The sequence below is a fragment of the Anomaloglossus baeobatrachus genome, chromosome 3 (assembly GCF_048569485.1).
Source record: "Anomaloglossus baeobatrachus isolate aAnoBae1 chromosome 3, aAnoBae1.hap1, whole genome shotgun sequence".
NCBI lineage: Eukaryota > Metazoa > Chordata > Amphibia > Anura > Aromobatidae > Anomaloglossus > Anomaloglossus baeobatrachus.
In genome coordinates this window covers 600062908-600088091 of record NC_134355.1, presented here as the reverse complement: position 1 = coordinate 600088091, position 25184 = coordinate 600062908, and the positions used below count along the sequence as shown (strand labels likewise).

Here is a 25184-nt window from a genome sequence, read left to right as displayed (position 1 = left end):
TCTGACGCTCCTCCGTCTCCTAGGCAACCCACTGCAGCCTGGGGGAGGAGGAGTGTCAGAGCGGAGGAGAAATGTCTCCTCCGCTCCAACACAGATTTGATCTGCCGGCGCGACTGCACTAGCAGCATCGGGCGACAGCACGCGTGCCACCATGGGCTCAGCATGCCCCTGGTGGCACGCGTGCCATAGGTTCACCATCACTGCTATAGAGGATTAGATCTGTCAAGGCTGCACTGGCAGCACTGACAGTTACACACCTTGCATACAGCAGAGTGTGTGAGGCTGTCCATAGCACAGTAACCCGGGGTTGCCATTGTAGCGATCAGGTCCCTGTGATCACATTACATGGACCTGATCACCAGGGAGAGGTAAACGATTCCTCTCCCTGCCTCCTGAATGGCTGCAATTGCTTTCAGGTGGTTAAGCTACCAGGCACGGCACAAGCACCGCTCCAGCCAGTGGGAGCTAGGCGACGATCGCGGGAGGGGGGCGGTACAGTGCCTGAATCCCGCGATCGCCATGACAAAAAAAAGCATGACAAAATGTGCAAATGCGATAAGAGATGTGCATTTTTTTCTGCGTTCTTAAAAAAACATGCTTTTTAATGTGCAAAAAATCTGCACACCAAAAAGAACTTGTGCACATAGCCTTAGACTGCTTTTGCCTCACGGAAGTAAATAGATCGAGGGCATCTGGAAACTTCTTCCACCTTTTCAGAGAAAGTCCCCTGACAGGGTGCAGAGAGGCAGAGAATGGTGAATTTCGGGATTAATTCATTATAGAAAATTTGAGAATCGTGCATCAGATTTGTCTAAATGTCGTCTGCTTAGCTTGTGCTATATCATGCTTGGGATGTTCTGCACATAAGTATGCACTATGTGAACACAGCCTTACAATCATTGGTAATTGATTGAAGAATTAATGGAAACCGTTGTCATCAGTTCTTACCCTGATCACTCTCCCGGGGCTGAACTACAAATACCATTCAGCTCCATTATTCTGGGTTTTCAGATGTAGCAGGCGAAGCTCAGACGGAACTGTCCAGTTCTCACAGATACTTTCTAAATGGAGGAAAATATTTTGATACGTTTAGATCCAGTTCTTGTGACTGTGTTGGATGCTTTGTTACTTCTGTACACTTTTGCTTGTATGCCTGATCCAATTTTGTGTCTTTCTTGTTTCTGTCACTCAGTACTTCAAGGGCACGTTGGGGCTGCAGCCCGGAGACTCGGGTCTGTTTATTAATGGACTGCACGTTGATCTGGACAGTCAGGATATCTTCAGGTAATGTGAGCGTGTAAGAGATAAGACTGTTTATTTTTTTTCCATTCCAAATCAAGGAGAAGGTAAATACTTTTGGGTTATTTGCAACTCAAAGAACAATAAATCCCTTAATTTAAGCAGAGTTTATATTAGACATGTACCGTATTTTCTTCATCGTTCCTTATGGGAGACCCAGACCATGGGTGTATAGCTTCTGCCTCCGGAGGACACACAAAGTACTACACTCAAACGTGTAGCTCCTCCCTCCGGGCTATATACACCCCCTGGATGACAATCTAACCAGTTCAATGCTTTGTGTTTCAGGAGGTCACACACACACATGCATTCTCTGATTTTTAATTTTTAAGATTTTTGATTTCAAAGATATGGAAGAAAAGCGGGTCCAGTCTGGACTCCCGGCATGTCCCTTCTCACCCCACTGTGTCGGCGCTGCTGTTAAGGTTGACTTTACAAGGCTGGAGCCTTCACATGCCGCGCTCCTTCACCATCCTCTGAGGCTCTGGCTTGAAGTGGGAGCCATCACGGTCCTCTCTGCTTTGCAGAAGACCGGTCTCCATCCGCAGCCCTGTCAGGTTCCTGCCGGACGGAGCGCTCACCCCTCCCAGGGACATGGTCCTGCGTCTCAAAAGCTAAGTATTGAGACGTTTTTCAGGGGTCCCGGGTACATTTATTGTGGGGAGAGTGTGTTTTGTCACTTTGCTGTGATTTCCGGCCGGTTCTCTGGGTTTTTCCTGAGAACCGCGCCGAGGGTGCCTGCTCGTCAGCCGCATGTAAAAATCTAGGCCCCGGCTTCAGTTGTGGCCTAGTTTCGGTTTCAGCTTCCCCTGCATGTCATTCATGCAGGGGAATAGTGTGGCGCCGCCCACCGGCCGTTCAGCAGAGGGGAGGACACTCCTCTCTGAGGAGATGTTTCCCTCCCCTGTATTTCTCCTTGGCCCTCCGATTCCCGCTCTTGGGCTAATCCCCGCCCCCCCTCCTCACTCCAGCACCATTTTATCAGCGTTCTCACACTGATCGGCGCTGGCTGCTGCAGCTACTGCATCCTGGAAGGCAGAAGCTTCACTGGGGGTCCGAGCTGTGGAATCCGGAGGGCACACACGGTCTGGTAAGCCACAACCTCTGGTTGTGGGCTTTATTATACACTCTTAGGGGGTCATTCTACAGGAGTGTATTCTTACTGCAGAGTCTCCACCTCAGCAGCATGTCTGTCACTAGGAGCAAGTCTGCTAAGCTGTACGCTATATGCACTGCATGTAAGCTGATTCTGCCAGAACCGAGCACATATCCACATTGTGATGCCTGCTCTAACATGGTGGTGCCTCAGCCTGGAGCCTCTTCAGGGGTCCCTCCGGCTGCTCCGGCCGCGGTGGCTGAACCCCCGGCTTGGGTAGCATCTTTTTCCAGAGCTATTTCCCAGTCTTTTGCCGACTCCATGGGACAGCTGTCCCGGACTCTGCTGACCATGCATCAGCCCCCTTCTCAGGGCGCCTCTGCTGCTCCGAGCTCTGCAGAGCTCTCAGAGCATGTTTTAGGACCCCGCCCTCCTAAACGGAGACGCAGGGACCCTTCTCCTTCCTCGTCCCACGGCTCTGATTCACGAGCTGAATTGCAGGGCGAGGAGGATGCCTTTACTGTGGGCTCGGACGCTACCTCTATGTACCCCATTGATTTATCTGAAGGGGATGCGGATGTTAGTGACTTGATTGCATCCATTAACTCCGTACTGAACCTCAATCCCCCAGTGTCAGAGGAACAAGCCTCTCTGGTAGAAATACACCAGTTTACCTCTCCTAAGAGAGCTAGGAGTACGTTTTTTAACCACTCCAGTTTTCAGGCCACTGTTACCAAGCCCAGGGCCTGTCCTGACAAACGCTTCCCAAAGCGTAGTTCTGATGACAGTTTTCCTTTCCACCAGAGGTGGTTAAGGAGTGGGCTCAGTCCCCAAAGGTAGACCCTCCGGTGTCTAGAATCTCAGCCCGGACAGTCGTATCTGTGGCCGATGGCACCTCTCTTAAGGATCCCACTGACCGCCAGGTTGACCTTCTGGCCAAATCTGTATATGAGGCGGCAGGAGCCTCGTTCTCCCCGTCTTTTGCAGCAGTGTGGGCTCTTAAGGCAATCTCTGCCTCTCTGGCGGAGATACATTCCCTCGCCAGGGACTCTATACCCGAGATGGTTGCCTTAACTTCCCAGGCTTCGGCTTTTTCATCCTACGCCATGTCTGCCATTCTGGAGGCTTCTCACCGCACGGCGGTGGCTTCCGCTAATTCTCTCGCGATCCGCTGGAAGGCAGACGCTTCTTCTAAGAAGTACCTTGCTGGGCTCCCCTTTGCTGGGTCCCGGCTGTTCGGTGAACAACTGGATGAAATTATTAAGGAAGCTACTGGCGGGAAGAGTACTTCCTTGCCACAAACTAAAACCAGGAAACCTGCCCAGGGCAGGAACCAGTCGAGGTTTCGTTCCTTTCGTTCCTCTAACTGGTCGTCCTCTAAGCCCTCAGCCTCGTCCACTAACTCAGCCAAGGATCGTAAACCCAACTGGCGCGCGAAGCCGCGTCCTCAGAAGAACGGAGGAGCAGCTGCCACTAAGGCAGCCTCCTCTTGACTATCTGGCTGCGCCAGCAACGTCCTTGGTCGGTGGCAGGCTCTCCCACTTTGGCGACGTGTGGTTTCAGCACGTCTCCGATCAGTGGGTACGGGATATCATCTCCCACGGCTACAGGATAGAATTTTCTTCGGCGCTCCATTGGGAGACCCAGACGATTGGGGTGTATAGCTACTGCCTCCGGAGGCCACACAAAGCATTACACTAAAAAGTGTAAGGCCCCTCCCCTTCTGGCTATACACCCCCCGTGGGAACACGGGATGCTCAGTTTTCAAGCTTTGTGCGAAGGAGGTCAGACATCCACGCATAGCTCCACTGTTTAGTCAGCAGTAGCTGCTGACTATATCGGATGGAAGAAAAGAGGGCCCATATAGGGTCCCCAGCATGCTCCCTTCTCACCCCACTTGCGGTTTGTTAAGGTTGAGGTACCCATTGCGGGTACGGAGGCTGGAGCCCACATGCTGCTTTCCTTCCCCATCCCCCTAAGGGGCTCTGTGGAAGTGGGATCTTACCGGTCTCCAGGCACCGAGACCAGGCTCCATCCACAGACCCAGAGAACCTGCTGGAGGAGCTGAGTATCGTCAGGGACAGGGCCCTGCTACATCAAGGTACTCTGTGTCCCCATACACATCGCGCACACACACACCAGCATTGCTGGGAGTGTTAGTGCGCCGGGGACAACAGCGCAGAGCGCTTGTGCTATTATTCACTGCAGCTTGCTGAGTGAATTTATGTGTTAGAAACGGTCGCGCCGGCCGCGGCTGGGTGTTTTTACACTGTGGCGCGGCTGGGACTTGTGGTGCGCCGGGGACTTCCGCGCTGGCCGTGCACATGGACGGCCGCGCTTATTACTCGAGTCCCCGGCTTTGCGGCCTAGTTTTCGTTTCGTTCCCGCCCCCAGCCCTGCCAGTCAGGGGAGGGGCGGGACGCTGTACAGAAAGTCAGCGCCGAGAGCTGGAGTCTGCTTTGCATTCTCCAGCCCCCTCACTGAACACAGGGGACGCCAGTTTTCCCGCTCTTGTCTGGGGCACGCCCACGGCCCGCCCCTCTGCACAGGACGCCGGCAGCCATTACAGTTTGCAATCTGGGCTGGAAAACGGAGACAAGCCCTGGGCAACCAGTCACAGGATTCTGGCGACCTCACACCCGCTTTTGTGCGGGCGGTAAGCAGTGCTGACCCCACTAATGCCGGTGTTCATTTGTACTGTATGCTTGTACACTGCACTGTACAGTCGCTATTCTTGGCTATATACTTTACTAGATGGCTAGACTACAGCAGCAAAAAGCAAGGGTGCTAAGGCACAGGCTTTCTATGCTGCTTGTATTGCATGTGCTGAAGTGTTCAGTTGTACTTTATGCCTGTATGCTATACATGGCACTGTACGCTCGCTATTCTTGGCTATATACTCTCCTAGATGGCTAGACTACAGCAGCAAAAAAGCAAGGGTGCTACGGCACAGGCTTTCTATGCTGATTGTATTGTATGTGCTGAAGTGTTCAGTTGTACTTTATGCTTGTATGCTATACATGGCACTGTACGGTCGCTATTCCTGCCTATATACTATCCTAGATGGCTAGACGACAGCAGCAAAAAAGCAAGGGTGCCAAGGCACAGGCTTTCTATGCTGCTTGTATTGCATGTGCTAAAGTGTTCATTTCTACGTTATGCTTGTATGCTATACACTGCACTGTACGGTCGCTTTTCTTGTCAGCAAAAAAAGCAAGAGGCAGCAAAAAAGCAAGAGTGCCAAGGCACAGGCTTTCTATGCTGCTTGTACTGCATGTGATACTGTTCCACCGGCAGGTTCCACTGATCCCCATTGTGTGCAATGCTCCCCTGTGGCATTTGCTCAGCCGGGGTCTCTGCTAGAGGTGGCCAAAGGAACCACCTGTGAACCCTGTCCAGGGACAGGGACGGAGTTGCAGTTTCGGCTGACAGATTGTCTGTGACTATGGCTAACATCTTAGAGACTTTGCAGTCCAGACAGACCATGGGAGATGTTGATTCAATGCTCCCTAGCCACCCTCATTTGGAACAAATCATTGCTCCGTGGGGGGGTCCCATGCATCCCAGGGTGAAGGCTCTGACACGGGCGACAGTCCCAGACAGCCTAAGCGAGCTCGCTGGGAGCGGCACTCGGCTTCATCACTGGTCAGGGTTCCAGCAGGAGGACTCTCTGTATGATGAGGCAGACGGGGCTGATCAGGACTCTGATCCTGAGACCGCTCTCAATCCGGATACACCGGATGGTGACGCCATAGTGAATGATCTTATAGCGTCCATCAATGGAATGTTGGATATTTCTCCCTCAGCTCCTCCAGTAGAGGAGTCAGCTTCACAGCAGGAGAAATTTCCGTTTTCAGTATCTCAAGCGTAAATTGAGTACTTTTCTGGCCACTCTGACTTCAGAGAAGCAGTTCAGAAACACCACGCTTATCCAGATAAACGTTTCTCCAAATGTATTAAGGATACACGTTATCCCTTTCCACCTGACGTGGTCAAGAGCTGGACCCAGTGTCCAAAGGTGGATCCCCCAATCTCCAGGCTTGCGACTAGATCCATAGTTGCAGTGGACGATGGGGCTTCCCTTAAAGATGCCACTGACACAGATGGAGCTCGGGTTGAAATCCATCTATGAAGCTATCGGCGCGTCGTTTGCTCCAGCATTCGCAGCCGTATGGGCACTCCAAGCTATTTCAGCTGGTCTTGCGCAGATGGACACTGTCACACGTACATCTGTGCTGCAGGTGGCGTTCTTAATCTCGCATATGTCTGCATTGCGACTTACGCTATTCATGCTGTCCTGGTCTCTACGAGCCGTACACCGGGGGCGTAAGCCAACTCCGTGGTTTTGCGCAGAGCCTTGGAGTTAAGGAAATGGAAGGCAGAATCGGTTTCCAAAAAAGGGCTTAACCAATTTGCCATTATCTGGTAACAGACTGTTGGGTGACCGATTGCATAAAAGCGAACAGTCCAAGGGTGAGGATTCGTCCTTACTCCAGCCCAGATCAAACAGTCGAGGTTTCGGTCCTTTCCAGGCTCGGGCAGGTCCCAATTTCCTAGTCCAAAATGACTCAAAAGGCTCAGAGGGGCTCAGATTGCTGGCGGGCTCACTCACGCCCAAAGACGGCAGCCGGAGGAACCGCTACCAAGGCGGTTTCCTTATGACTTTCAGCCTCTCTTTATCTCCGCATCCGCGGTCAAGGGCAGATTCTCCCGCTTGGCGGCATTTAGCTGCCACAGGTCAAAGGCCGGTGGGTGAGAGACATTTGTCTCACGTGTACAGGATAGAGTTTTGTTCTCGTCCTCTGGCTCGATTTCTTCAAAAGACCTCCCGACCGAGCCGCTGCTCTTCTGCGAGCAGAAGGAGTGGTAATCCCTGTTCCACTTCAGGCAATCACGATGCTTATCTCCATGTGCCGATTGCTCCAGAGCACCAGCGTTGCTACGATTCAAGAAGACAAGCATCTTCAATTCGTAGTCCTGCCCTTAGGTCTGGCGACAGCCCCACGGGTTTTCACCAAGGTCATGGCAGCAGTGGTAGCAGGCCGGCACTCTCAGGGTCACTCTGTGATCCCTTACTTGGACGATCTACTTGTCAAGGCACCCTCTCAAGGGGCATGCTAACGCGGCCTGAACATGGCGCTGGAGACGCTCCAGAGTTTCGGGTGGATCATCAACTTTTCAAAGTTAAATCTGACCGACCCAATCACTGACATATCTTGGCATAGAGTTTCATACTCTCTCAGCGATAGTGAAGCTTCCGCTGGACAAACAGCGTTCACTACAGACAGGGGTGCAGTCTCTCTTTCAAGGCCAGTCACATCCCTTAAGACGCCTCATGCCCTTCTTAGCAAGATAGTGGCAGTAATGGAGGCAGTCCCTTTCGCGCAGTTTCATCTGTGTCCAATTCAATGGGACATTCTCCGCCAAGGGGATGGGAAGTCGACGTCCCTAGTCAAGAACGTCACCTTTTCTCAGACGGTCAAGGACTCTCTTCAGTGGTGGCTTCTTCCGCCTCATTGTCAAAAGGAAGGTCCTTCCTACCCCCATCCTGGGCGGTGGTCACGACAGACGCGAGTCTGTCAGGGTGGGGAACAGTCTTTCTCCACCGCAGGACTCTGGAAATCTAAGCAGTGTATCTTGCCCTGCAAGCCTTCCAGCAGTGGCTGGAATGCAAACAGATCCGAGTTCAGTCGGACAACCCCACGGCGGTGGCATACATCAACCACCAAGGTGGAACACGCAGTCGGCAAGCCTCCCAGGAAGTCCGGCGGATCCTGATGTGGGTGGAAGACAGAGCATCCACCATATCCGCAGTTCACATCCCGGGCGTAGAAAACTGGGAAGCAGACTTCCTCAGTCGCCAGGGTATGGACGCAGGGGAAGGGTCTCTGCACCCGGACGTGTTGCAGAAACTCTGTGGCCACCGGGGGAGACCGGACGTCGACCTAATGGCATCTCGGCACAACAGCGTGGTCTTACGATCAACGAGCTCTGGCGGCAGGCGCCTTAGTTCAGGATTGGTCGCAGTTCCAGCTACCCTAGGTGTTTCCCCCTCTGGCAATGTTGCCCAGAGTGCTACGCAAGACAGCTCCGATTGCCGCCGCACCATCCTCGTCGCCCCAGACTGGCAGAGGTGGTCGTAGTTCCCGGAGCCGTGGCATCTCACGATCGGCCGGCCGTGGACACTATCAGACCGGCCAAACTTTCTGTCTCAAGGGCCGCTTTTTTCCATCTCAATGCTACGGCCCTGAACCTGACTGGGTGGACTTGAGTCCTGGCTCCTAGCGTCTTCAGAATTATCTCAAGACGTCATTACGCCCATAAGACGGGCGAGGAAGCCGACGTCTGCCAAGGTCTACCACAGGACGTGGAAGATATTCTTATCTTAGGGCTCTGCTCAGGGAGTGTCTCCCTGGCCATTTGCATTGCCTACTTTTCTTTCCTTCCTGCAATCTGGTTGGAAAACAGGGTTGTCGCTCGGCTCCCTTAAAGGGCAAATCTTAGCGCTGTCTGTATTCTTTCAGAAGCGCCTAGCACAACTTCCTCAGGTACGCACGTTCCTGCAGGAGGTTTGTCACATTGTCCCTCCGTACTGAGGCCGTTAGACCCATGGGATCTGAACAGGGTACTACTTGCTCTCTAGGAGCCGCCCTTCGAGCCTCTGAGGGATGTTTTCACTTCTCGACTTTCACAGAGAGTGGCCTTTCTGGTAGCGGTCACGTCTCTGCGGAGAATGTCTGAGCTAGCAGCGCTGTCATCCAAGGCTCCCTTCCTGGTGTTCACCAAGACAAGGGAGTGCTGCGCCTGATTCCGGGGTTTCTCCCTAAGGTGGTATCCCCCTTTCAGATGGATCAAGGAACCATTCTTGAAGCCGACCGTTCTGCTGGGCTTCCGGTTCCATCAGGGCTGAAGGCCCATTCTACCAGAGCCGTGGGTACATCCTGGGCATTACGGCAGCAGGCTACGGCTCAACCGGTGTGCCAGGCGGCTACCTAGTCGAGTCTGCACACCTTCACCATGCATTAGCAGGTGCATTCCTACGCTTAGGCGGATGCCAGCCTAAGTAGAAGACTCCTACAGGCGGCGGTTGCCTCCATGTAGGGAACGACTGTTTTACAGTCCAAACTTGAGGTATTAATTTACCCACCCAGGGACTGCTTTTGGACGTCCCAATCGTCTGGGTCTCCCAATGGAGCGCCGAAGAAGAAGGGAATTTTGTTACTTACCGTAAATTCCTTTTCTTCTAGCTCCAATTGGGAGACCCAGCACCCGCCCCTGTTTCCTTCGGGATTTTTGGTTGTTCGGGTACACATGTTGTTCATGTTGAACGGTTTTCAGTTCTCCGATGTTCTTCGGATTGAATTTGTTTAAACCAGTTATTGGCTTTCCTCCTTCTTGCTTTGGCACTAAAACTGAGCATCCCGTGTTCCCACGGGGGGTGTATAGCCAGAAGGGGAGGGGCCTTACACTTTTTAGTGTAATGCTTTGTGTGGCCTCCGGAGGCAGTAGCTATACACCCCAATCGTCTGGGTCTCCCAATTGGAGCTAGAAGAAAAGGAATTTACGGTAAGTAACAAAATTCCCTTCTTCTTCCAGCCCGCCAAACAGATTTTTTCTGTCCATTCCCCCCTGCTCCAAAGCCGCCGCCTTCTCACAGGCCGTGGCATCCTTGCAGGCCAACGGTGTAATTGTTCCGGTTCCCGCCCGGGAACGGTTCAGAGGTTTTTACTCAAACTTCTTCCTAGTCCCCAAGAAGGACGGTTCCTTCCGGCCCATCCTGGATCTCAAGCTTCTCAACAAGCATGTTCAGGTGCGGCGCTTTCGCATGGAATCTCTGAGATCGGTCATTGCCTCAATGACCCAAGGAGATTTTCTAGCATCCATCGACATCAGGGATGCCTATCTGCATGTGCCTATTGCGGTTTCCCACCAACGTTGGCTACGCTTTGCAGTCGGAGAGGAACATTTCCAATTCGTGGCTCTCCCCTTCGGGTTAGCCACGGCCCCTCGTGTTTTCACCAAGGTCATGGCAGCAGTGGTTGCGGTCCTGCATCTCCAGGGGTTGGCAGTAATCCCCTACCTGGACGACCTTCTAGTCAAGGCCTCATCCAGTGCAGACTGCCAGCGGAGCGTCTCGCTCACTCTCGCCACGCTTGTCCAATTCGGGTGGCTTGTCAATCTGCCCAAGTCCACTTTGACCCCGACCCAGGAACTTACATACCTAGGGATGCAATTCGAGACTCTGCCGGCACTTGTGAAGCTGCCCTTAGTCAAACAGCAGTCCCTTCATCTGGCGGTGCGCTCTCTGTTGAAGCCCCGCCGTCATTCCATCAGGCACCTCATGCAGGTGCTGGGTCAGATGGTGGCGTCAATGGAAGCGGTTCCCTTTGCCCAGTTCCATCTGCGTCCCCTGCAGCTGGACATTCTCCGCTGTTGGGACAAGCGGACCTCTTCCTTGCACAAGCTAGTGGCTCTGTCGCCGCAGACCAGGAGCTCTCTTCAGTGGTGGCTTCAGCCCCTCTCTCTGTCACAGGGACGCTCCTTCCTGACTCCGTCCTGGGTGATCCTCACCACGGATGCCAGCCTCTACGGCTGGGGAGCAGTATTTCTCCACCACCGAGCACAGGGCACTTGGACTCCGTCCGAATCAGCCCTCTCGATCAATGTGCTGGAAATCAGGGCTGTTCTCCTAGCTCTCGTAGCTTTTCGCCACCTGTTGGCGGGCAAGCACATTCGAGTCCAGTCGGACAACGCGACAGCGGTTGCCTACATCAATCACCAGGGCGGGACTCGCAGCCGCCTGGCGATGTTGGAGGTTCAACGAATCCTTCAGTGGACGGAGGACTCCAAGTCCACCATATCCGCAGTCCACATCCCAGGCGTAGAAAACTGGGAGGCCGATTATCTCAGCCGTCAAACCGTGGACAGCGGCGAGTGGGCCCTGCATCCGGCAGTGTTCAGGTCAATCTGCCGCAAGTGGGGCACTCCGGAAGTGGATCTAATGGCATCCCGGCACAACAACAAAGTTCCGGTTTACGTGGCTCGCTCCCACGATCCTCAGGCCTTCGCAGCGGACGCGCTGGTTCAAGATTGGTCCCAGTTCCGTCTGGCCTATGTGTTTCCCCCTCTAGCGCTCTTGCCCAGGGTTCTGCGCAAGATCAGAATGGAGGGCCGTCGGGTCATAATCATTGCTCCAGACTGGCCCAGGCGAGCTTGGTACCCAGACCTGCTCCGTCTGTCCGTAGAAATGCCGTGGCATCTCCCGGACCGCCCAGACCTTCTCTCTCAAGGTCCGTTTTTCCGCCAGAATTCTGCGGCTCTCAGATTGACGGCGTGGCTCTTGAGTCCTGGATCCTGACGGCTTCAGGCATTCCTTCTGAGGTCATCTCCACTATGACTCAGGCTCGGAAGTCTTCCTCGGCCAAGATTTACCACAGGACTTGGAAGATTTTCCTGTCCTGGTGTCGCTCTTCCGGCCATGCTCCTTGGCCGTTCTCCTTGCCGACCATTCTGTCCTTTCTACAGTCCGGTCTGCAGCTAGGACTGTCCCTCAATTCCCTCAAGGGACAGGTGTCGGCTCTGTCGGTATTATTCCAGCGGCGTATCGCCCGACTGGCTCAGGTGCGCACCTTCATGCAGGGCGCATCTCACATCATTCCACCTTACCGGCGGCCTTTGGATCCCTGGGACCTTAATCTGGTCCTCACGGCCTTACAGAAACCCCCCTTTGAGCCTCTTAGGGAGGTTCCCTTGTTTAGACTTTCACAGAAAGTGGTTTTTCTAGTAGCCATAACTTCTCTCAGGAGAGTCTCTGATTTGGCTGCGCTCTCTTCGGAGTCACCTTTTTTAGTGTTTCACCAAGACAAGGTGGTTCTCCGTCCGACTCCGGATTTTCTCCCTAAGGTGGTGTCTTCTTTCCACCTTAACCAGGACATTTCGTTGCCTTCCCTTTGTCCGGCCCCTGTGCATCGCTTTGAGAAGGCGTTGCATACCTTGGATTTGGTGCGTGCGCTCCGAATCTATATGTCACGCACCGCCGCTTTTAGGCGGTGCACCTCACTTTTTGTGCTAACCACGGGTCAGCGCAAGGGTCTCTCGGCTTCTAAACCGACCCTAGCTCGTTGGATTAGGTCGGCCATCTCCGATGCCTACCAGTGTTCTCAGGTGCCCCCACCGCCAGGGATTAAGGCGCACTCGACCAGAGCTGTCGGTGCCTCCTGGGCTTTCAGGCACCAGGCTACGGCTCAGTAGGTTTGTCAGGCTGCCACTTGGTCTAGTCTGCACACCTTTTCGAAGCACTACCAAGTGCATGCTCATGCTTCGGCAGATGCGAGCTTGGGCAGACGCATCCTTCAGGCGGCTGTCGCCCATTTGTGAAGTTAGGTTTTGCCTACTTCTCAGTTTGGTTTATTTCCCACCCATGGACTGCTTTGAGACGTCCCATGGTCTGGGTCTCCCATAAGGAACGATGAAGAAAAAGAGAATTTTGTTTACTTACCGTAAATTCTTTTTCTTATAGTTCCGACATGGGAGACCCAGCACCCTCCCTGTTGCCTGTTGGCAGTTCTTGTTCCGTGTGTTTCACCGGCTGTTGTTGTAGACAGAGGTTCCGGTTTTTCCGAGTTTTACTCTATCTCTACTTATGGGTGGATGTCCTCCTTCAGCTTTTGCACTGAACTGGTTAGATTGTCATCCAGGGGGTGTATATAGCCCGGAGGGAGGAGCTACACGTTTGAGTGTAGTACTTTGTGTGTCCTCCGGAGGCAGAAGCTATACACCCATGGTCTGGGTCTCCCATGTCGGAACTATAAGAAAAAGAATTTACGGTAAGTAAACAAAATTCTCTTTTTTTGAATTATAAGACGCGCTTTTCCTCCCAAAATATTAAGAGGAAAGTAAGGGGTGCGTCTTATAATCCAAATGTAGCTTACTGGGGTGGTGGGGGGGGTTGGAGATAGGGGTAGCAGGTGTCAGGGGCAATTCTGTAGTTCCTGTGCTCGGTCTGTGGCAGCTGTGGCGGTGGCTGGGCTGTGGCTGTTATGGTGTCTGGGCTATGGCTGCGGCGGTGGCTGGGCTGTGGCTGCGGTGGCTGGGCGGTGGCTGGGCTGCGGCGGTGGCTGTGACGGTGGCTGGACTGTGACGGTGGCTGGACTGTGGCAGTGGCTGGGCTGTGGCTGTGACGGTGGCTGGGTTGTGGCTGCGGCGGTGGCTGGGCTGTGGCTGCGGCGGTGGCTGGGCTGGGGCTTCAGGAGATGAGGGCTTCAAAAAATGGCTCCCAGAGTTTGCACATGTGCAGATGGAGCTTTCAGCTCAAGATCTCTTCTGCACACGCACCGCCTACAGCCCATTGATCTCCCAGCAGTGGACTTAAGGAAAATGGCACCCAGGGATGGCGCATGGGCAGATGAGATCTCGGTTTGTCATTGAGCCGAGAGCTCAATCTGTGCATGTGCCGACCCCAGGCACCATTATTTGAAGCCCTCACTATCCACAGCCCTCGCTACCGCCGCCCCACCACAGCCGCACCAGCGCAGACGCCACCCCTGTGAGTACACCTAGAGGTGACAATGGCCAAACTGTACCCAAAGTGTCAATATTTTGTGTGGCCACCATTATAGTCAAGAACTGTCTTAACTCTACTGAGCATGGAGCTTCCCAAAAGCCACTTTGGTCCTCTTCCATCCTTGACAACATCACGTAGCTGGTGGATATTATGGAGACTAGAGATGAGCGAGTATTATCATGCTCTGTACTCAAAATGAGCAGTCAGACGCTTGGATGAGCGCAACTCGTGTATGGTGCACAGTACATGTTAGCATTCGTGGTTCCCTCAATGAACTGTAGCCCCACACTGCCGGCAGCAGTCATGCAGTCCCAAACCATGACACTACCATGCTTGCAATGGCAGACCTCAGATCACATACCCACTTCCATCTCCCCCTTTTAATAGCACACCTTAGTTAACTCCCATCACCCCCCTTTGTAATTGCCGTTTGCCGCACTGTACTGTCACTTGACGTCGCACAGCGCCTACTTGCACTGCGCCCTGCAGCTAAATGTGACTCCATGCTACAGCTCGCCTGATCAGTGCTGTGTTCACCTGATAATTCTCAGTTTTCTCTGTATTGCAGCTTGTTTGATGTCTTGCGTAATGAAGCTCGGGTGATGGAAGGACTCCACCGCTTGGGCATTGAGGGCTCAGCCCTTCATGATGTCCTCAAGCTTAACATCCAGCCGACTAACTCTGACTATGCTGTGGACATCCGCAGTCCATCTGTATCGGTAATTACTCTATTACAGACCACCTTTCATAATGTTCATTTTAAATTAAGGGCGCACAGCAGATTTATAGTTCTATACCTCTATTACTACGTAAATGTTACTAGTCCTCTGTGTTCTGGGTCCTCTTGTATTTCCCGTCTTCTACACCAGGGTTCCCCAACGCCAGTCCTCAAGGCCCACCAACAGTGCATGTTTTCAGGATTTCCTTAGCATTGCACAGGTGTTGGAACCAGCACCTGGGCAGGTAATTACATTAACACCTGTGCAATACTAAGGAAATCCCAAAAACCTGCACTGTTGGTGGGCCTTGAGGACTGGGGTTGGGGACCTCTGTTCTACACCACCACACTATCTGAGTATTCGAGTTTTCCGGCCGATGTCAGCATTTCTGGATTTATGGACGTGCCATCAGATGGTGGGACTACTGTTCTGTATGTACATAGATCCCATGGGTTGTTAAAGGGGATGTCCTATTAAAAGGTTATCACATATAAAAAGGATAGGTGATAACTTGTTTTTCAGTGTATGTTTCAACATCGGGACCCTCACATATCAGCAGATCGAGACGTTTTTATCTCCAATTGGGAACTTTCATCTTCATTACAAAATGATGTAGCAGATCAGATGTCCAACCCCCTCTGCATTCATTGTCAATGGTGCTGTCAGAAAAAGCTGAGCACAGCCCCCTGGGGAATGAATGGAGCGATATTTAACCATGTGCACTGCCGCTCCAGTGTCCCGTTCCGCTGATCAGTGTAGGTCTCAGTAGTCAGACCCTATCAATCAATAAGATATCACCTATCCTATCAAGGGGGGTGTTGTGTGTTGAGGCAGGAAGGGTTTGGTGGATGACGTTCATATACTTCTCCACGGTTTCGCTCTCATCTTCTGCTTGGTGATCAGTCTCATGCGTGTATTTACACACCAATTTTAGAGCTTAAAAATACCGGGGGAGGTTTTATTGCGACTTCTGCCTTTAGTTGTTAAAAATAAGAGCAAGAAATTATAATGTGCCGTGTGGACGATGGAACTTTTCAGTGCTTTTAAGGTGGTATAAGTGGGTGAAGCGTAGACATTGTGACTCTACTTACCCAGGAGATTAGCGTCAGGAGTTTTGTTGGTCCAGGGTAGGGCACATGTGACACCGGTAGATTCTCCTCCTTTCTGGAGCGGACACTCAGGCACACTTTGCTTTCTTTGCAGTGGGTGAACAACCTAGAGCTGGACAGTAGGTACAACTCCTGGCCGTACAGCGTTCAAGAGCTGCTCCGACCGACCTTCCCCGGAGTCATCCGCCAGATCCGCAAGAACTTCCACAATTTTGTAAGTGACTTCAGATTGTAAAAATAACGTTTTATTGAGCTATATATTAATACAGAAATCATGTCTGAAAGTTTCCCATACAAGGGGTATGCGAGAAATGTCTATATTATTACAAAAAAAATGTTTAAAAGAACTGAGAGTCCTCGGTGGTTGATACCTTTTAATATATTGACCAAAGAAAAAAACCTCTAAAACGTCACATTTATTGAATTCATTAAAATATTATTAATAATCTAAAACACTGAATTTATACCCAATTGTTTACGTCACTATCAAGTCGTGATATATAATGTGGGGTCCTGAAATAGGGCAGTGGGCAAGGGGCGTGCACCACCTGTTAATGCTTTATAGGTATGATGATAGTGGGACAAGGGGGCCTGATGTTCCCTGATACTTGTCCCTACCTAGCAACGGAGATCAATTACACCTTAATTTTTTGGGTGCCCCCTGTTCCTCTGCGGCTTGCCCTCTGAGACCCTGTCTCTTATTTCAGACCTAAACCCACCACCAGGTGCAGTGTGCTGGGGTAATTTGTCATGTGTCATAAGTCAAATAAACACAACTCAGATCTCATGTGAATTTTCAAAACCTCAATACCCAGTTATACAATTACCTATGTGGCTATAACAACTAGGGAGATACATGAAAAGTGACTCTTATTAAAGATATGATGGGCCTGAATGTCCCAGTACTCATCCTGCCAGGACTGTTCTTGATCCCGACGCGTTTCCCCCCGATTTACCAGGGTTCATCAGGGGATGTATATATTTCGAGATGTCTTAGTTTAATTTAGGCCATCAATCTCCTCAAAATCATTCATGTCCTAGAAGGGGTAGATCATGTTATCTTTCCCCTATACGGGCCCAATGTCTGTTCTGGATGACCCTTTAAGATGCTGGTTACGGAACGATACCTCCTCCCAGTACAGCAGTGCAGCCTATGGGAGGCTCTATGAGCCGTGAGTGCCTGAATTGGCAGCGTGTCACAGTGATATCAGTTCCCTTTTAGTCCTAATTGAAATTACCTTTTCTTTGTCGCTCCATTGGGAGACCCAGACAATTGGGTGTATAGCTACTGCCTCCGGAGGCCACACAAAGTATTACACTTTAAAAAGTGTAACCCCTCCCCTCTGCCTATACACACCCCCGTACATCACGGGCTCCTCAGTTTTTATGCTTTGTGTTGAAGGAGGCACACATGCACGCAAGCTCCACAATTTAGTCAGCAGCAGCTGCTGACTATATCGGATGGAAGAAAAGAGGGCCCATAACAGGGCCCCCGGCATGCTCCCTTCTCACCCCACTCTGGTCGGCGGTGCTGTTAAGGTTGAGGTACCCATTGCGGGTACATAGGCAGGAGCCACATGCTGTTTTCCTTCCCCATCCCTTAGGGGCTCTGGGTGAAGTGGGATCCTAACCGGTCACCAGGCACTGGGACTGTGCTCCCTCCGCAGCCCCTGGGGGAATCTGCTGGACAGGAGACCGGGTATCATCAGGGACAAGGCCCTGCTACTCTGAGGTACTCTGTGTCCCCTTGGGGACGGCGCATAGAGCGCCTGTGTAACGGACGCTGCAGCACCTGCCGGGTGTTTTGCGTTGCCGGGACTACCGCGCCGACCGCACTTGTTTGCCGGCCGCGCTAATAAATTTAGTCCCCGGCTTTTGTGGCCTAGTACCGTAAACTCCCGCCCCCGGGCCTGCCAGTCAGGGATGAGGGTGGGACGCTAGACTGCATGTCAGCGGTGAGGGCTGGAGCATACTGAGGTATCCTCCTCCCCCCTCACTGAGCACTGCGGGGCACCAGATTCCCGCACTTTCTGAGGCACGCCCACGGCACCCTCCTCCTCTCAGAACGCTGGCAGCCATTCCTATCAGCACGTCTGACGCTGGAGAACTTCAGAGGGGAGACAACACCGAGCTCCACAGCTCTGGGAGGCCCAGGCAGGGAATCTGGTGGTCACACAACCGCTGAGGGCGGTCGGTAAGCCGCACCTGTTACTAGGTGCTGGCCCCCCTGGGTGCCGAAGTGTATATTTATATGCTTATATTGTATACATTTACTCTGTACGGCCGCACTATTTGCTTTTGGCTATATACCCTCTCTGATTGCTCTAAGAGGAGACAACAGCATGTCGTCCGCAAAAAGCAAGGGTGCCAAGGCACAGGCTTACTTTGCAACCTGTACCTCATGTGCGGCTATGCTACCTGCAGGTTCCACCTACCCTCATTGTGTGCAATGCTCGGCCCCTGTGACACTCACTCAGCCGGAGCCTCAGCCACTGGTGGGACCCTCGGCCCAGGTGGAACCACCTGCTGCCACTGTCCAGGTGACAGGGACAGAGTTTGCAGTATTCGCTGACAAACTTTCTGAGTCTATGGATAGATGGTCTGCTAAGATACTAGAAGCTTTGCAGTCCAGACCGGTAACACAGGTCCCGGGCACTGTTGAATCATTGCTCTCAGCCCCCCCTCGGTCGGCGCAGCAAAGTGCTCCTGGGGCGACTCATAGGTCCCACGGTGAGGACTCCGACACGGACCGCAGTCCCAGACCGGCTAAGCGGGCTCGCTGGGAGCTTCCCTCGACTTCATCACACTGTTCAGGGTCTCTGCATGAGGACTCTCTGGAGGATGAAGCGGAGGTGGCAGATCAGGGCTCTGATCCTGACGCCGCTCTCAACCTTGATACACCTGAAGGGACGCCATAGTAAACGACCTTATAGCGTCCATCAATCAGGTGTTAGATCTTTCTCCTCCAGCTCCTCCGATTGAGGAGTCAGCTTCTCAGCAGGAGAAATTCCATTTTAGGTTTCCCAAACGGACACGGAGTGCGTTTCTTGATCACTCCGACTTCAGAGATACAGTCCAGAAACACCGAGCTTTTCCGGACAAGCGCTTTACTAAGCGCCTTAATGACACACGTTATCCCTTCCCCCCTGACGTAGTCAAGGGTTGGGCTCAGTGTCCCAAGGTGGATCCTCCAGTCTCTAGACTGGCGGCTAGATCCATAGTTGCAGTGGCAGATGGTGCATCACTCAAGGATGCCACTGACAGGCAGATAGAGCTCCTGATGAAATCCATCTATGAGGCTATCGGCGCGTCCTTTGCTCCGGCATTCGCAGCCGTATGGGCACTCCAAGCTATCTCAGCTTGTCAGTCTGAGATTAATGCAGTCACACGTGCCTCTACTCCGCAGGTTGTGTCCTTAACCTCTCAGGCGTCGGCGTTTGCGTCCTACGCCATGAATGCTGTCCTGGACTCTGCGAGCCGTACGGCGGTAGCATCCGCCAATTCAGTGGCAGTCCGCAGGGCCATGTGGCTACGTGAATGGAAGGCAGACTCTGCTTCCAAAAAGTTCTTAACCGGTTTGCCATTTTCTGGCGACCGCCTGTTTGGCGAGCAATTGGATGAAATCATTAAACAATCCAAGGGAAAGGACTCGTCCTTACCCCAGTCCAAACCAAACAGACCTCAACCACGGAAGGTACAATCGAGGTTTCGGTCCTTTCGGCCCTCAGCCAGGTCTCAATTCTCCTCGTCCAACAGGCCACAGAAGGGTCAGAGGAACTCTGATTCATGGCGGTCTAAGTCACGTCCTAAAAAGACCGCCGGAGGAACCGCTCCCAAAGCGGCCTCCTCATGACTTTCGGCCTCCCCAAACCGCATCCTCGGTCGGTGGCAGGCTCTCCCGCTTTTGCGACGCCTGGTTGCCACATGTCCAAGACCGATGGGTGAGAGACATTCTGTCTCACGGTTACAGGATAGAGTTCAGCTCTCGTCCTCCGACTCGTTTCTTCAGAACATCTCCGCCCCCCGAGCGAGCCGATGCTCTTCTTCAGGCGGTGAGCACTCTGAAGGCAGAAGGAGTGGTTATCCCTGTTCCCCTTCAGCAATGGGGTCACGGTTTTTACTCCAACTTGTTTGTGGTGCCAAAAAAGGACGGATCTTTCCGTCCCGTTCTGGACCTCAAACTGCTCAACAGACACGTGAAAACCAGGCGATTCCGGATGGAATCTCTCCGCTCCGTCATCGCCTCGATGTCCCAAGGAGACTTCCTAGCATCAATCGACATCAGGGATGCTTATCTCCACGTGCCGATTGCACCAGAGCATCAGCGCTTCCTGCGTTTCGCCATCGGGGACGAACACCTTCAGTTCGTGGCACTGCCTTTCGGCCTGGCGACAGCCCCACGGGTCTTCACCAAGGTCATGGCAACAGTGGTAGCAGTCCTACACTCTCAGGGACACTCGGTGATCCCTTACTTAGACGATCTTCTTGTCAAGGCCCCCTCTCGGGTGGCATGCCAACACAGCCTGAACATTGCTCTGGAGACTCTCCAGAGATTCGGGTGGATCATCAATTTCCCAAAGTCAAAATTGACACCGACCCAATCGCTGACATATCTCGGGATGGAGTTTCATACTCTCTCAGCGATAGTGAAACTTCCGCTGGACAAACAGCGTTCACTACGGACAGGGGTGCAATCTCTCCTTCGAGCCCAGTCGCACCCCTTGAGGCGCCTCATGCACTTCCTAGGGAAGATGGTGGCAGCAATGGAGGCAGTTCCATTTGCGCAGTTTCATCTGCGTCCACTTCAATGGGACATTCTCCGCAAATGGGACAGGAAGTCGACGTCCCTCGACAGGAACGTCTCCCTTTCTCGGGCAGCCAAGGCCTCCCTTCAGTGGTGGCTTCTTCCCACTTCTTTGTCGAAGGGGAAATCATTCCTGCCCCCATCCTGGGCTGTGGTCACGACGGACGCGAGTCTGTCAGGGTGGGGAGCGGTCTTCCTCCACCACAGGGCTCAGGGGACCTGGACTCAGCCAGAGTCCTCCCTTCAGATCAATGTTCTGGAGATAAGGGCAGTGTATCTAGCCCTAAAGGCGTTCCAGCCGTGGCTGGAAGGCAGGCAGATCCGAATTCAGTCGGACAACGCCACGGCGGTGGCATACATCAACCACCAAGGCGGCACACGCAGTCGGCAAGCCTTCCAGGAAGTTCGGCGGATTCTGCTGTGGGTGGAAGCCACAGCCTCCACCATCTCCGCAGTTCACATCCCGGGCGTAGAAAACTGGGAAGCAGACTTTCTCAGTCGCCAGGGCATGGACACAGGGGAATGGTCTCTTCACCCGGACGTGTTTCAAGAGATCTGTTGCCGCTGGGGGAAGCCGGACGTCGACCTAATGGCGTCCCGGCACAACAACAAGGTCCCGGCATTCATGGCACGGTCTCAAGATCACAGAGCTCTGGCGGCAGACACATTAGTTCAGGATTGGTCGCAGTTTCGACTGCCTTATGTATTTCCTCCTCTGGCACTGCTGCCCAGAGTGTTACGCAAGATCAGGTCCGACTGCCGCCGCGCCATCTTCATCGCCCCAGACTGGCCGAGGAGGTCGTGGTACCCGGATCTGTGGCATCTCACGGTGGGTCAACCGTGGGCACTACCAGACCGACCAGACTTGCTGTCTCAAGGGCCATTTTTCCATCTGAATTCTGCGGCCCTCAACCTGACTGTGTGGCCATTGAGTCCTGGATCCTAGCGTCTTCAGGGTTATCTCAAGAGGTCATTGCCACTATGAGACAGGCCAGGAAACCAACGTCCGCCAAGATCTACCACAGGACGTGGAGGATCTTCTTATCCTGGTGCTCTGATCAGGGTTTTACTCCCTGGCCATTTGCCTTGCCCACTTTTCTGTCCTTCCTTCAATCCGGAATGGAAAAGGGTTTGTCTCTCGGCTCTCTTAAGGGACAAGTCTCGGCGCTCTCTGTGTTTTTTCAAAAGCGTCTAGCCAGGCTTCCGCAGGTACGCACGTTCCTGCAGGGGGTTGGCCACATAGTCCCTCCTTACAAGCGTCCGCTAGAACCCTGGGATCTGAACAGGGTGCTAACAGCTCTTCAGAAACCACCGTTCGAGCCAATGAGAGATATTTCTCTTTCACGCCTTTCGCAGAAGGTGGTCTTCCTAGTGGCAGTCACATCACTTCGGAGAGTGTCTGAGCTAGCTGCACTGTCATGCAAAGCCCCCTTCCTGGTGTTTCACCAGGACAAGGTGGTTCTGCGTCCGGTTCCGGAATTTCTCCCTAAGGTGGTATCCCCTTTTCATCTCAATCAGGATAGCTCCTTACCTTCTTTTTGTCCTCATCCAGTTCACCAATGTGAAAAGGATTTGCACTTGTTAGATCTTGTGAGAGCACTCAGACTCTACATTTCTCGTACGGCGCCCCTGCGCCGCTCGGATGCGCTCTTTGTCCTTGTCGCTGGCCAGCGTAAAGGGTCGCAGGCTTCCAAGTCAACCTTGGCTCGGTGGATCAAGGAACCAATTCTTGAAGCCTACCGTTCTTCTGGGCTTCCGGTTCCTTCAGGGCTGAAAGCCCATTCTACCAGAGCCGTGGGGGCGTCCTGGGCATTGCGACACCAGGCTACGGCTCAGCAGGTGTGTCAGGCGGCTACCTGGTCGAGTCTGCACACTTTCACAAAACACTATCAGGTGCATACCTACGCTTCGGCAGATGCCAGCCTAGGTAGGCGAGTCCTTCAGGCGGCGGTTGCCCACCTGTAGGAAGGGGCCGTTTTACGGCTCTATTACCGAGGTATTCTTTTACCCACCCAGGGACTGCTTTTGGACGTCCCAATTGTCTGGGTCTCCCAATGGAGCGACAAAGAAGAAGGGAATTTTGTTTACTTACCGTAAATTCCTTTTCTTCTAGCTCCTATTGGGAGACCCAGCACCCGCCCCTGTTCCCTTCGGGCTGTTGTTCTTTTGTGTACACATGTTGTTCATGTTGAATTGTTCTGGGTTCATGGTTTTCAGTTCTCCGAACATCCTTCGGATTGAATTTACCTTAGACCAATTTATAAGTTTCCTCCTTCCTGCTTTTGCACCAAAACTGAGGAGCCCGTGATGTACGGGGGGGTGTATAGGCAGAAGGGGAGGGGTTACACTTTTTAAAGTGTAATACTTTGTGTGGCCTCCGGAGGCAGTAGCTATACACCCAATTGTCTGGGTCTCCCAATAGGAGCTAGAAGAAAAGGAATTTACGGTAAGTAAACAAAATTCCCTTCTTAATGGCTATCTGAAAAGATGGTAATAATACTAAGCTTTCGAGACTACTCAGGTCTCAGTTATATTGAGCCTGATGAAGAGTCCTGAGTAGTCTCGAAAGCTTGCAATTATCACCATCTTTTCAGTTAGCCATTAAAAGGTATCAACCACCGAGGACTCAGTTCTTTTAAACAATTTTTTATCTCTACTGGCTAACACGGTACAAAGATATATTATACCTGTATATTATTACATCCATTATACAACAGAAAATAAGAAGAGTGTAGAGCAGGGGTGGGCAATTAATTTTTCCATGGGGCCGCATAAGAAATTGGGATGGTTTTAATGGGCCGGACTAATATAATTACCTCGGTTCTACATCATTATATATATATATATATATAAAAGATGTAGAACCGAGTTATTATAGTAGTCCGTGTGTATCTATATGTGTGTGTGTGTGTGTGTGTGTGTGTGTGTATGTATGTGTGTATGTATGTGTATATGTGTGTGTGTGTGTGTGTATGTGTGTGTGTATGTAGGAGGCCTGGCTGTGTGTGTATATGTATGTGTATATATATGTGTGTGTGTGTATGTATATGTGTATGTATGTGTATATATGTGTGTGTGTGTGTATGTATGTATATGTGTGTGTATACACGTACACACACACACACACACACAGCCAGGTCCCCTACATACAAGCACGCATGCGCACACACACACACACACACACCCAGGTCTCCTACATGCGCACACACACACACACACACACACACACACACACACAGCCAGGCCTCCTATACACATGCATACATACACACACACACACACACACACACACACAACCAGGCCTCCTACATACACACACACACACACACACACACACACACACACACACACAGCCAGGCCTCCTACATACATACACACACACACAGGCAGGCCTCCTATACACATGCATACATATACACAAACACACACACACAGAGCCAGGCCTCCTACATACTCACACACACACACACACACACACACACAGGCCTCCAACATACACACACACACACACACACACACAGCCAGGCCTCCTACATACATACACACACACACACACACACAGCCAGGCCTCCTATACACATGCATACATATACACAAACACACACACAGCCAGGCCTCCTACATACTCACTCACACACACACACACACACACAGGCCTCCAACATACACACACACACACACAGCCAGGCATCCTACATACACACACACACACACACACACACAGCCAGGCCTCGTATACACATGCATACATATACACAAACACACACACACAGCCAGGCCTCCTACATACACACACACACACACACACACACACACAGGCCTCCAACATACACACACACACACAGCCAGGCCTCCTACATACTCACACTCACACACACACACACACACACACACACAGGTCTCCAACATACACACACACAGACAGGCCTCCTATACACATGCATACACACACACACACAGCCAGGCCTCCTATACACATACATATACACACACACACACATATACACACACACATACACACACACATATACACACACACACATATACACACTCACACACATATACACGCACACACACACACACACATATATATATATATATATATATATATACATATATACACACACACACACACCCACACATACACACACACGTATGTATATTTACCTTAAAAAAAAAGTGTCTGTACACACAGTGGAGCCGGCCTCAGCGGAGAGCAGAAACAGTGCAGGAAGTCAGGAATCAGCTTCTTTGAAGAGAAGCTCCGGCCCCGCCCCCAGGTCTGCTCCGTTTGAGAGGCTGAATGCAGCTTCCGTAGAGCAGTGTGTGCAGCTGCCGGCCTCCTGTCACTGCAGACAGGGAGCTTCAGGGCCGGAGCATCCGCACACACCGATGAGACAGATAGTCGGGCGGCCCCCCTCCCCCCATAGGTTACTAGTAACCACTCACCTCTCCCTTCTTACTGTCCCTCCTCAAGCACCTCCGTATGTGCCCCCCGCTCAGCTGCTTCTCCTTCACATGGCCAGGCTGCACCGATGCTGTGTTCCTAGGAGCCCCCGCCGCTGCTTCTCTCCGTGCGGCCCAGGCTGCTGCA

At 52.3% G+C, this 25184-nt stretch overlaps 1 protein-coding gene across 4 annotated transcripts in view; it reads left to right on the top strand.

The window, feature by feature from the left end:
* Positions 1-25184, top strand: part of UGGT1 (UDP-glucose glycoprotein glucosyltransferase 1) — a 242824-nt gene that overhangs the window by 93428 nt on the left and 124212 nt on the right. For all 4 annotated transcript variants that reach the window (XM_075341044.1, XM_075341046.1, XM_075341047.1 and 1 more), the window contains exons 12-14: positions 1193-1284; positions 14527-14677; positions 15881-16000. In XM_075341044.1, the coding sequence (XP_075197159.1) occupies positions 1193-1284; positions 14527-14677; positions 15881-16000 (363 nt within the window). The remainder of the gene's footprint in view (positions 1-1192; positions 1285-14526; positions 14678-15880; positions 16001-25184) is intronic.